This window comes from Grammomys surdaster, unplaced genomic scaffold, assembly GCF_004785775.1.
Source record: "Grammomys surdaster isolate TR1022 unplaced genomic scaffold, NIH_TR_1.0 243, whole genome shotgun sequence".
Lineage (NCBI taxonomy): Eukaryota > Metazoa > Chordata > Mammalia > Rodentia > Muridae > Grammomys > Grammomys surdaster.
The window spans coordinates 4,929,485-4,942,351 of record NW_021604688.1 but is presented as its reverse complement, the minus strand read 5'-3'; the positions used below and the strand labels follow the sequence as shown (position 1 = coordinate 4,942,351).

The following is a 12,867-nucleotide window of genomic DNA, read 5'->3' as shown; positions in this document are numbered from 1 at the left end:
GACACAACTCTGAGCTAGTATTTAACATAAGGACACAACTGATTGAGGAGTAGCTTGATTTAAACACGGACTCAATTTAGAAATCTGTAATGTCTTCACACAGAAAAGAAAGAATATGTATGTTATCATCATTTATCATGCATACTAGGAGTTTACAGAATGAAAACACTGTAACTTTGTTAACTGGAGGGGAAAAAAATCTTTCTTTAAAAAATATGTGAAATACGAGTCTTGACTGCCTACAAAACAGACAATTGCTTTGTTTCTCAAAGATCACCTTTAACCCATGATAAAGTGTCACAACTCTGCAATATACTATAAAGAAAATGTCTGACAAATTACCTGACAGGAAGAGTCCGGTCACCTTTCCTTCTGTCCATTTCTCGTTGGGGAACAGGATACCAACGAAAATTGAGCTTCCAGTTGAATCCACCATAGGTCATGTCAGAGCCTGCCATGTACTCGAAAGTATCATCACTGATCACATCGATGATAGGACACACCACTGTTCTCCTGAGGTCAGAAAAGCAAATTTAAAATCTTCAACTGTTCCTACTTACTATAACAGTTATACAACTAAACAATGGTAAAGTTTATTCATGCTATAATCTATACCAAGCCAGTATCAAAAATTATTTGTTAGCTGAGAACCTTCGGTGTTTTTTCATTTCTTCTTTTACACACACTCTTTACTATCTGCCACATGGAAAATATTATAAAGTATTTCAAAAATTAATTTTTAGTGATACACATTTAATCCCTTTTAGGCAAAATTTTTCTTTATAAACAACACTTATCATTTCTATTCTTCAGTTTTTTGTTAGTGGAGAAGTGAGTAGATACTCTACTTTCAGGGAAAATGTTCGGCATTGATGTTACTTAATTAATGGCGACATTCATTACTGTTTTCTAGTCATGTCATATAGTTATATATGTATTTCTCCCTATAGCTTTATCATAAGGCTATCAACTTTGAAGTTGATTTCTTGTACTTTTTTTTTTTTTTTTTTGGTTTTTCGAGACAGGGTTTCTCTGTGTAGCCCTGGCTGTCCTGGAACTCACTCTGTAGACCAGGCTGGCCTCGAACTCAGAAATCTGCCTGCCTCTGCCTCCCAAGTGCTGGGATTAAAGGCGTGCGCCACCACTGCCCGGCTGATTTCTTATACTTTTAATTCAATTACATTTAAAATAATAGCTCAGGACATATATATAAAATTTTGTTTGCTCGTTTGGTTTGTTTTTGGAGACAAGGTCTCTCTATGTAGTTCTGGCTGTCCAGAACTTACTATGTAGACTAGGCTGGATTCAAACTCAGAGATTTTCTTGCCTCTGTTTCCAGAGGTATGAGACTACAGGTAGGTGCCAGATGAAAATTATTATTTTAGTTATTAGAGGGAACTTTTTTCTTTCTGGTTTATATTTCTCTGTATAGACTGTGTGATCATACATTCATAAATTTTCCAGTTGGCTATATATATATAATTTTTTTTTTCAAATTGTAATTTATACTCATTCACACAGGGGTTATAAACACAAAAAGGCAGGAGGTGGGGAAGGGGATGACACTGGAGCGTGGGTGTTCAGGGGGAATACAGATTATCTTTCAGAACAGGGTATCGGGTGGGTGAAGGTTCAGGGGATAGGTCACTATGACTCTGCCTATGATTCACTTGTCCTTATCTAAGTTGGTATTGTCTGCCAAGGCTACCTATTTACAAGGTCTATGACTACTCAGGCTGGTAAACTGTCACAAAAACTGCTTGTTTACAATAGCTTATAGCCATCTGTTTCAGTGTTTATCCACAGAGACCCAAGACTTTATGTTAGCATGCATGTATGTCGCGTCTATTGCTGATTTTAGGCCTATGGCTGATTTTAGGCCTTCAGTGTGTAAGCAGGGCTGCCCCTGACATCTCCTCCCTTCTCTAAGTATAGAAGGGCTGTGGCGATTCTAATCTTACAAAGGCGGGTATAGAGGCCTGACCTCCAGTAATTGAAGGGGACCTTGTAGTGGCTCTCGTCCCCGTTGTTGTGAGGCATGAGGGTCATACCCGTCCCGATGTCTTTTTCCTGGAGAGGGGATACTTTTGACATCAACCCCTATCAGTTAGCTTTTTTAAAAAAAACTAAAAACAATCACGAATGACAATAGCCTTTTTGAAGAAAAAAATGTCTCAAATACAGCCTTTAGTAGATATAGTTTATAAATGTGATATCATATCACATTTTATTGGTGTTTAAAGAAATCTTTTTCTATGAGCTTGTAAATGGCTCAGCGGGTAAATGAATTTGATCACTGGAGTTCAATCTTTGGATCTACATGTAGAAAGAGAGAATCAACTTCCAAACGTTGTCTCTTGATCTCTCCATGACCGCCATGTCTCTTTTCTCATAGTATGTCTTTGAGGCAGCAAGATGGCCCAATAGTTACAAGTGCCTGCTTCCTAACACACCAGTCTGAGTCTGATTACTACACTCATGGTGGAAGGAGAAAACCAATGCCTGCAAGTTGTCCTCTGCCCCCCACACACACACACAAATGCGGGGGGTGGGGGGGGGGAGGAGAGAGACACACAGACAGACAGAGAGACACAGAGAGAGACAGAGACAGAGAGAAACAGAGAGAGAGAAACAGAGACAGACAGACAGAGAGACAGACAGACACACACAGACACGTGTGTTATTTAAAAACTAAAGCATGTCTTCATTTTTTAAAAAATTAAAATTACTGTAGTCACATAAAAATAGTCCATTTTCCTACTTTTTCTATATCCTGCTTGAACATTGTGGTGGAAGCTGTTCCCCTCTTCCACACCAAAGGTGAAGCACCAAGGTTTCCTCTGATGTGTGTGGGCCAGTTCTCATTCTCACTGGGACCGACTTCAGTACCTCAGCTTTACTTGGGTATTTGGTATTAAGATCACAGCATGCCTCACCATGAGTTGGGCCTAGGCTTTGCTCCTGTTACTCTCAACTTGTGTATTTATCAAGGGACAAACAGTACCCAGAATTCATTACAGAAGCCACAAATACCAGTTGCTTTGAATGAATGGACAGCTTGTTTGTTCTCACTTTGTGATGTATACATTTTCCCTTTATGACAACTCAGTAGTGCATTTAAAAAAATGTTTTTGTATTTATCCAGCACTTTATCCATTGGAAACTATTTAGGATATATATTGTCTACTACACAGCCCCAACTGTAAATTATTTTGTTGTTTTAGTCAACTTTCTCCTGTACATCACATACTGCCTTCTCAGTTTAGGTCCATGTTTCTAAAGTTTGTTATCTTTATGTAAGTATTTCCTTAAACCAATCACCTTTTACTTATAAAAAAAGTATTTAGAGAGAGATTCTATTCTTTTGATTCTTCAAGGCAATGGTGTCTTTCTTAAACTGTTGGGTGTCCTCTGATCCAACGCTGGTTTGTTTTCTGTCTCTGAGAACAGATAGCTGTATGCCACCATTTGCTAACGAATAGAATAAATGAAGTGGCCTTACCCTCTCCATTCTCCACTGGGCTAGGAAAAGTCTACTCTATAAAATCTAAACTTGCCACAGCTAACAGAAATTCAACTAATACAGGTCAAGCAGACTGACATTACTTCTTTCCTGATCCTTAGGAACCAAGACAGAATCAGACAATTCTTTGCAATGTGTGTACCACAAAAGCTGATAGTCACAGACGCACTGCAGCAATGCTCACTCTGTATTAATAGCATTACAGAAGTATCCCATACACAACTGAGTAGTATAGGGTACAATGTGCCTCTCTTCAGCCTTGTACTACAAGATGAGAGCTATAGTCTCTGTGAAGATGTCAACAGAGACGAGATAATCTGCCTGCCTTAGTGGTTTCCTTTGAAAGCAGGGACAAGCAAACTTTCCCTGAGTTCACTGTCTACCTGTTCTGGACCTATTTGGTCAACAGAGCACAGAGTAACTATTCTACAACATGGTACTTAATTCATCCCCATTAGGACAGTTCGCAAATGTGTTAACTGCCAGCCTTTAAGAAAGTCGTCTTGTCTGCGTTGTTTGGAACACTCTTAGGGGGCATTTTAAAAGCAATTTGAAAGGATGATATTTTTGTGCTTATTTAAAAACAGAAATTTGCAATGTTCCACACAATTTAAGATAAAAGTACTAAGATGGAATTCACAAACCCAGAAAATTACCTGTCATGTTTGATCCTGGCCAACAGAGGCTCCAGCCACCCTGCTGTACACTCGCAGTGAGCATCTAAGAAGGTGATCACTTGGCCTTTGGACACAGCAGCTCCTTTTAATCTAGCTCTGATCAACCCAGAACGTTGTTCCATTCGAATTACATGAACTGGCACTTTAAGTTTTTTCACATAACTCTCTAGAGGTCTTTTCAAAAAGTCTGAAAATATAACAAAACAAATGAATTACATGAACTGGCATTACCCAAATATAAAGCAATTTTGATTTACAGCATTCCTTCAACATATACATATTGACACAGCACTAGGTGAGCCTCCTTGTCCCATCAACACCACTTCCTAAAGGAAACTAACTTCATGAACTAGCTGCCTCTGTCTTGCCACCTGAGCACTAAGACAGTGTCCATGGCTCAGTTATCACCAGGAAAGGCACATCACCATGCATCATCTATCAGGCTTCACAATTCTCTTCCTAATCATGCTAAAATTCTGCAACACAAGCAAAGAGGCTGAGCCAGGCATGGCAATGCACACTTGTAATCCCAATATCTGGAAGGCGGGAACAGCAGGATTTTGAGTTTAAGGCCAGTGTAGGCTACACAGGAGTTATAAGATCCTGTCTCAAAAATTAAAATGCCAACCCCCCCACTCACTTTCATGTGTGTGTGCACATGAAAGAAAAGAAAAAAAAAGAATATTCAATCTAGAGAACAGAGAAAAGAAATACTGTATGTCACAACTATTATTTTTTAAGATTGTGAGATTTCTTCTAAGACAGAAACAATGTGTCTCACTGATCACCATAGTTTCTGACTATAGACTTAGCAGGAGGCAGAAAGTAAAAATCTCCTAAGAGAAATGGTAGACAGGAACTGAAAGGTAAAGAAAGACCCTTGTCAGACAAGTGTGAATTAAAAACTATTGATGGTGTTGGGACCATGTCTTTCTAACTAATGTGAGTTAATAGGTATGTATAATCTACCTAAGCATAATAGGGCCCCAGACCTTAGTATGCCCACAGATGTTAGCACAACTGACTCCATGATAGAAGTACCATTCATGTTGTAAAACTCAGCCTCATTTCATAGAAATTATGGTATGTAATTAAGAGGCTACTTAAATACTGAAAGCAGGGATCCAAAGTGTTCCCTATTAGATCAGGTAGAAAAGACAAATGGAAGCAAAATGATTCCGTCTGGTAAGACATTAGTAAAATCATCAGAAATCCAAAACCCTCCAAAAGGACAGGGCGGTATCAGATTACTAATCTTTTCTGATTAACTTATTTCCTAGTATTTGTGCTTCAATAGTGTTTCAAAAATAGCACTATGATTTCATGAACTAAGTCATAAAGTGAGAAGAAGATAACGAGATTCTGAGTAAAATGGTATGAACAATGGCAATCTGAGAAAAACATTTTTGTGTTGACAATGAGTAGTTTTGTGACTATTCTGCATAATTTTAAACTTGCTTAATCTTCACAGTTATCTGTAAGGTTGTGTTGTTACACACACTTTAGAAATGAGTATCTAGCTCAGAATATCAAATGAATTTGATCAAGGACTGTTATGGCCCAGGCTTGCCTAACTTTAATCCCATCATTTAACACTGAACAGAGCACCATACAAGTACTGGCCAGGCATAGTGGGGATACCTGTACTCCTGGAACTTGGGCGATGGGGCGTAGGAATAAGGATCTTAAGTTTGAGGCCAGACTGGCCTGAGCTTTGTAGCAGGTCTCTATCTCAAGAAGCAAACAAAACTAACAATGAACTCAACAAGCAAACAGAATATAATGGAAGGGATTACAGGAAATGTGGAACACTTAATCAGTACAAATATGGATTAGCATTTAGTCTATAAGTCTAAACCTGAACAGAATCTTATCTGTGGTGATTCTAGGTATGCTCATTGGGCATGCTCTAATATCTTAAATCGATCAAAGTTGATTGTATGATAAACAATGTCTCCCAATAGGTTTTTTCAAACAGTTTTTAAAATAAGCCTTAAAAACCAAGGCAATCTAATTCTAAAGTCCTACATTTCTGAAAGTTATTAATACTGTCTTGTCTATAAACAACAAGTTTTTAATGCATGATTCTGTAGCACTATAACAAATTCCCTTGGCATTTCTGACATCTTTGTGACTTTTATACAATGGACACTAAGAAATGTGTCCATCAGAAACAGAATCTAATCAGAAACTAATGCCATCAGAAACAGGCAATTTGGGGAAAATGTAACACATGCGATTTGGGGCACTGAAAGTCTACAGATGAGCTCCTACACAGTTCTTAGATCCTTTTCTGGCTCCTTCCCCTCTTCACTTAGCAAACAGTCCTATGGAGTCACTAAGGATTTTTCATTTCACAGAAACGTATACAGAAAGATTTCATTGCCATCTGACTTGTTCATACAGATAGAATTCTATCAAATACTTCACTTTACCTTACAATCTATTATACAGGCAGAGTGCCATACTTGGAAATTTCTATCTCAGTACACTAAAAACTGCAAAACCAATATTGACCATGTACCAAGCAGATTTAAAACAAATCCACATGCTAAAAAAAAAAAAAAAACAACCAAACAACAAACAAACAAAAAAACAAGAAAAGTATGCTATTCCCAATAACATCTGAGAAATATTAGCTAGAACACTATAAAACAAAAAACAAAAAACAGTACAGCCAGGACAAATAAGCTTTGGATCAAATAATGGTGTGCAGCAGCCCAAACAGAAGAGTCCATAGATATTATGTTTTGAAACTCTGGTGAGAATTGTGTTCCCAGGTGTCTTTTGGGGGGGCGGGTACAGGTCTTGGAAGGTCAAAAAAAGCTTCTAGAAATAATTATCTGAGCACTGAGGGTGATTAGAAGGTAAGCAGGTTGGGAAGATGGTGAAGAACATTTCCTAGAGAACAGTGTTCTGGGCATGGGAAGATAGGGCAGCAAAGAAAGTGACCCACAGAACAAATTCAAAGGAAGCTATGGACAAGCCAGGAACATGGGTCTAGGTAGCAGTAAATGGCTCAAATATGACTAGAGTTGGAGCCAGTCACACATGTCTGGGAGAACTGCACCCATTATATTTTTATCTTTTAAATTTTATTGACTTTTATTTTATATATATGAGTATTTTGCCTGCATTTAAATCTCATAACCACATGTGTTCCTGGTGTCCAAGGAAGTCAGAAGAGGGTATTGTATCCCCTGGGGCTAGAATTATAGATGGTTGTGAGCTATCATGTGGGTGTAGGAAATAGAATCCAGGTCCTCTGGAAGAACAGCTACTGCTCTTAACTGCCAAGCCCTGCATGTTTCCTCTTACAAACTTATTCTACATGTGGTGTGGAGAACAGATGGGAAAAGTAAACACTAATACAGACAGACAGGATTGGTTGGTCTATATTAGAGTGCAGGTGAGAAATATTGTGTCTCTGGAATAGAAAAAAGTAGATACACAGAGTTACTGCTGTAACTCTAGCTCCAGGGGGTCTGATGCCCTCTTCTGGACACCTGCACTCACATGCAAGTCAATACACAAACACATAATTAAAATCACATAGAAAAGAATGAAGAGCAATAAGAATCTATTTCCTGTAGTTCTTCCCAAAACTTTCCCATGTAAACAAATACTGGCACAGCACATGACACCACTGAGTGCTAAACAGATGGGCTGTGGGGAAAAAAAAAAAAGCAACTGGGAAATACTGGGTTTCTGATTTAACAAGGTCTACCTTTTCTATAGCATCTACAACATGAAATCTCCGAGGGTTCAGAGTCAACAGTGCTGGTTCAAGTTACTTTTCATTAGTGTGCCTTTTCCTAGGAGTATCTCATGAAACAGATTAGGATATTCTAAATCTATGAAAAATCCTGATATTCTCAGAAGGGTATCTAAGCAAGAGGTGTGACAGATATATGTGAGAACAAAGTCAGATTACACACCACATTTTAATCATGCTTAATTATTTTATGCAGATCAATCCTGAAATTTAGAAAAGAAGACAACAGGAAGCCTCAGAAGAGTCCAGAGAACTCTAGTCTGAACTCTATTTTGCTGTCAAGAGTTCTTCCTGCCACTCAGAACTAAATTTCTCCCCTCATGATCAGAATTGCAGCTTTCCACAAAGAAAATTCTAACAAAATTGGCCGGTTTTTTCCTGTTCAACATCAACATCACATTTTAAAGCATTATTTCTTTTTCCGAGTAAGATTAAGATGCAGCACAATTAAACACTTAAATAATACGTTTATGAATCACAATGGTATACTTATGTGAATGAGTTTAAATGGCAAGAATTTTCAGGTAAATTGGAAGTTTACATAAAATTATTAGGTAAAGTTACAGCAATACTTTGAAAGCTGTTAGTGATCAATCAAAGGTCTGATACCACTGGTATTAAAATGCGTAATTTACCTCTTTCACTGGCATCATCTACAAGAACAATCTCTTCTATCATGTGTCTTGGCGAGCGATTAATGACACTATGGACTGTTCGCAGAAGTGTGCTCCATGCCTCATTGTGGAAAACAATCACCACACTTGTTGTCGGAAGGTTATCTGGATACACCTTTGTTTTACACCTAGAGACAAAGCAAATGCCTTTATAAGACACCTTAAGATACTAAATGAATCTGTACTTAGAAAAGTTGACAGAACAACAAAAAGTTTGTGCTAATGGTGAAACTATAAGTGATTTTCCATTTAAGTTTTTTTTTTTTTTGGTTTTTGAGACAGGGCTTCTCTGTGTAGCCCTGGCTGTCCTGGAACTCACTCTGTAGACCAGGCTGGCCTCGAACTCAGAAATCCACCTGCCTCTGCCTCCCAAGTGCTGGGATTAAAGGCGTGCGCCACCACCACCCAGCTCCATTTAAGTTTTGATTAATGTTGCAAGCATAAATAATACTGATATAGAGGAATAAAAAATTATTTTAAAGATACTGCCTACAGTCTTAAAATAATTTCTCCTGATGCAGACTTTTGTTTTCATTCATTTTATTTATTTACTTATTTATTGTTTTTTCATGTTTGTTTATTTGTTTTTTGAAACAGGGTCTCACTATGCAGTCTTAGCTGGCCTGAGACCTGATATGTAGACTAAGGTCCCTTGGAACTCACAGAGATCTTCTGTCTCTGCCTCCCAAGTACTGGGATTTAAAGGTGCACACCACACATGGCTAGGTTAATTCACATAAATGAAGAATGAAATAAAGCTATATTATCAATCTCAAATTGCTCTTTAAGAACCAATTGGCTAAAAAAAAACCAAAAAGAACCAAATAACCTTAACAAAAGTGTAACCATCACAAAATAAAAAATAAAATAAAAAACAGATGCATTTACTAAGTACCTATCATGTGTTATGTTCTTCATCTTGGTAGTCATTCTGTAAAGCAGACACTTGGAGCCACCTGTCCAGGTGAATGAGGTCTTTCAAGGTTATTATAAAAAGGAGAGACAACCGTAACTTCCTCTGCTTTCCTGTCTTAGCACATGATTTATCCCTCTCACACGTGGTAGACTCTGTGATGGAAAACCTTTGTCATGCTGTAGACTTTGCACCTTCAAAAACACTAAAGTAGATAAATCTCTTAACCAGCCTTGATGGTAGCATTATTACTATTATCATCATTATTAACTGAGAGAGGATTAATATGAACTCTGTGTGTGTGTGTGTGTCTAATGTGCACATCTGCAATGTGTATAAGAAGAACTAAACAAAGAACTAAGGATGAACAAAAAAGCCACATTTGTAACTAGCAGCATTCTACTATTCTGTCCCAGTGAAGCATCACATTCCATTATGACAACTCCAGTGGTAGACTGGGACTATGTCACTATCAAGGTATCATATGCAAGTTGGTCCAAAAGACCAAACGGGAATTAATGGTGAACCAGCTGTGTCTGAGAAATGCCCAACACTTAAGTCAAATATGAATGCTCAGATCAAAACTGTATTATACAGATAAGAATAGACATGTAAATAAGTATAACTAAATCCACACCTTGACCATTACAGCATATTCAGATGCTATGCTAAATGAATAAAAACAAAATGTACACTCCAAAGCATCAGCTGGAAGCTGAAATTTGTATCAGCTCAAACTGTGCCTCAGGAAAGGAGGGAAGAGAATAAAAACAGTATTAAACAGAAAGCTAGAATAAATCGGATTTCATGAAAACTTGGCTCTCCCCAACTCTGTCCTAGTAGTGCATCTGTCCTTGGGTTACTCAATGTTATGTGCTATGGCTCACAAAGATCCGCCTGGGCTGGACGGTCTCAGTTCAAAGTAACTCAACCCTCATGCGGCCCTCCTCACACTCCAGTTCCAGCTTTCCTAGACAACTCCTCAAACTCTCACAGCTCAGACTTCTAAAACCACTCTTCCCCTCCTCATTTACAACTCTGCTTCCAGTATCACAAAAGAAGTAAAAAAGCTTCCAGAAGAGAATTTCCATAATGCCACACACCGTCCTGTTAGTATTTAGACTATAAAATCATGTTTTTTCCTCTATACAGGGCTTGAATGATTAGTCTTGTCTACACACCTTCTCACCTATTGATGTCCAAGGCCTTTGCTTTTAACACTTTAAAACTTCTTCCCTCTCAAGGGAGTCATCTCCATCAACACACACTGTTAGCCTCTCTGTCCTCCCCACACTCTTGCCTTGCCTCATCAGAGCTGTCTCAGCTCAGACGCACTGTTCTACAGCTAGCTTCACAGCTCACTCATCCCAAGCTGATTATATTATGGAATATGGCAAACACAGAGTACACACCCAATATATGTGAGCAGAACGAGCTGGTAGAGAGCAGATGATGATGTAACCACCACTAAGTGAGAAGAGAACTCATCTGCTCACAGACTATCCCTTTACCATATTATTTGTCCCTAAAGGAAAAACTATGGTGGGTCTAAAGGAGTTTTATTTGGTTTGTTTTGACTTGTTCACAAATAATATTATTCTCTTTATATTATATGATTATTTGGGTACTTATTATGTTGGTAAGGTTCATATTCAGAATGACATGTGACTTTTGTTCATTTCTACTACTATAAAGTATCTTATTCTATTTACTACCTGTTGTTATTTGAGACAGTCTCACTATGTAGCCCTGACTGGCTTGGAACTCACTATGTAGACCAGGCTGGCCTTGAACTCATAGAGATCCTTCTGCCTCTGCTTTCTGAATGTTGTCATTAAAGGCATGCACCGCCATGCAGACTTCCTATTTTACTAATAGAAGTTTAAGATTTTAAATTTTGGAACAAACTTACTGCTATAAACATTTTGCCTTTGTCTCCTGTTGCATGCATATATACATACATGTATAAATACATATGTATGTATATATGTATGTGTACACACATACACACACATATATACATATACATATACGTATACGTATACATATACATATATATATATCTAAGGTATCAATGAGTGAAACTGTTAAGTCATGAATGATATAAATGCTGATTTTAGCATGAAAGGACACATTTTCAATATAGCTAGACCAAATTACTTTCCAGTAGTATATGACAGTATCAAATGATTTGCCACTGAGTTGGTTTTTAAAATTATTATTAACAAGTTGGAATAATTTGTCATATTCTCACAGTTATTTGAATAATCTCTTCTGTAAAATGTATTCAAATCTCTCACCCCCACCACCCTAAGACAAGGTTTCTCTGGGTAGCCTTGACTTGCTTGCAACTCATTTTGTAGACCAAGCTGTCCTTGAACTCAGAGATCTGTCTGCCTTCACCCAGCTCAAATTTCACATTTTTTTTAAACTGGGCTAGTTTTCTTTTTGATATGTAGGAGCTGTACTACTGGATTTGAGCACTTTGCTAGTTATAAATGTCACAAATAGTCTCTTTAGCAATAACTTGATTGCATATACTTTTCCCCCTCTCTTATTTAATAAGCAGAAAGTCTTTAAGGGGCTGGTTGTCTATCAATGGTAGAGCACTTGGCCCAGCATGAACACGTCCTTGGGTTTGGTCCCTATCTAATCTATCAATTCCCCCTCCCTTTTTTGTGTGTGAATCTTATTATCTGTTTAAGAAATCTCTTCCAGGGGCTGGAGAGATGGCTCAGAGGTTAAGAGCACTGGATGTTCTTCCAGGGGCCCTGAGTTCAATTCCTAGCAACCATACGGTGGCTCACAACCATCTATGAGATCTGGTGTCCTCTTCTGCCCTGCAGGCATATATGTAGACAGAATGTTGTATACATAATAAATAAATCTTAAAAAACAAAACTGGGGATGGAAAGATGGCTCAGCTGCTCTTCCAGAAGTTCTGAGTTCAATTCCCAGCAACCATATGGTGGCTCTCAACCATCTGTAATGGGATCTGATATGTCTGAAGACAGCGACAGTGTACTCATATACATAAAATGAATAAATAAATCTTAAAAAATCTTTTCCAAGTTTAAAGAGATGTCATATGCAATCATTTATGGCTCTGCCTTTGTATTTATATTTATGATACACAGAATACAAATTGTTTTCTATGCTGGAAGCAAAAGTACAATTTCTCTTTTGTCCTTAATTACAGGAGATTCACTCAATGGCATTTGTTGCTTAAAAGATCATCCCTTCAGGGCTACACAGTGACCTCTTAGTCATCAATTAAATGTTCATGTCTGAATGAGATGTGAGAT

General features: G+C 37.9%; 1 protein-coding gene across 1 annotated transcript in view; it reads right to left on the bottom strand.

The window, feature by feature from the left end:
- Nucleotides 1-12,867, bottom strand: part of Galnt1 (polypeptide N-acetylgalactosaminyltransferase 1) — a 62,244-nt gene that overhangs the window by 19,670 nt on the left and 29,707 nt on the right. Inside the window, exons 6-8 of the mRNA XM_028774802.1 lie at nt 8,611-8,777; nt 4,180-4,387; nt 343-513 (exon numbers count right to left, since the gene is read on the bottom strand). Of these exons, the coding sequence (XP_028630635.1) occupies nt 343-513; nt 4,180-4,387; nt 8,611-8,777 (546 nt within the window). The remainder of the gene's footprint in view (nt 1-342; nt 514-4,179; nt 4,388-8,610; nt 8,778-12,867) is intronic.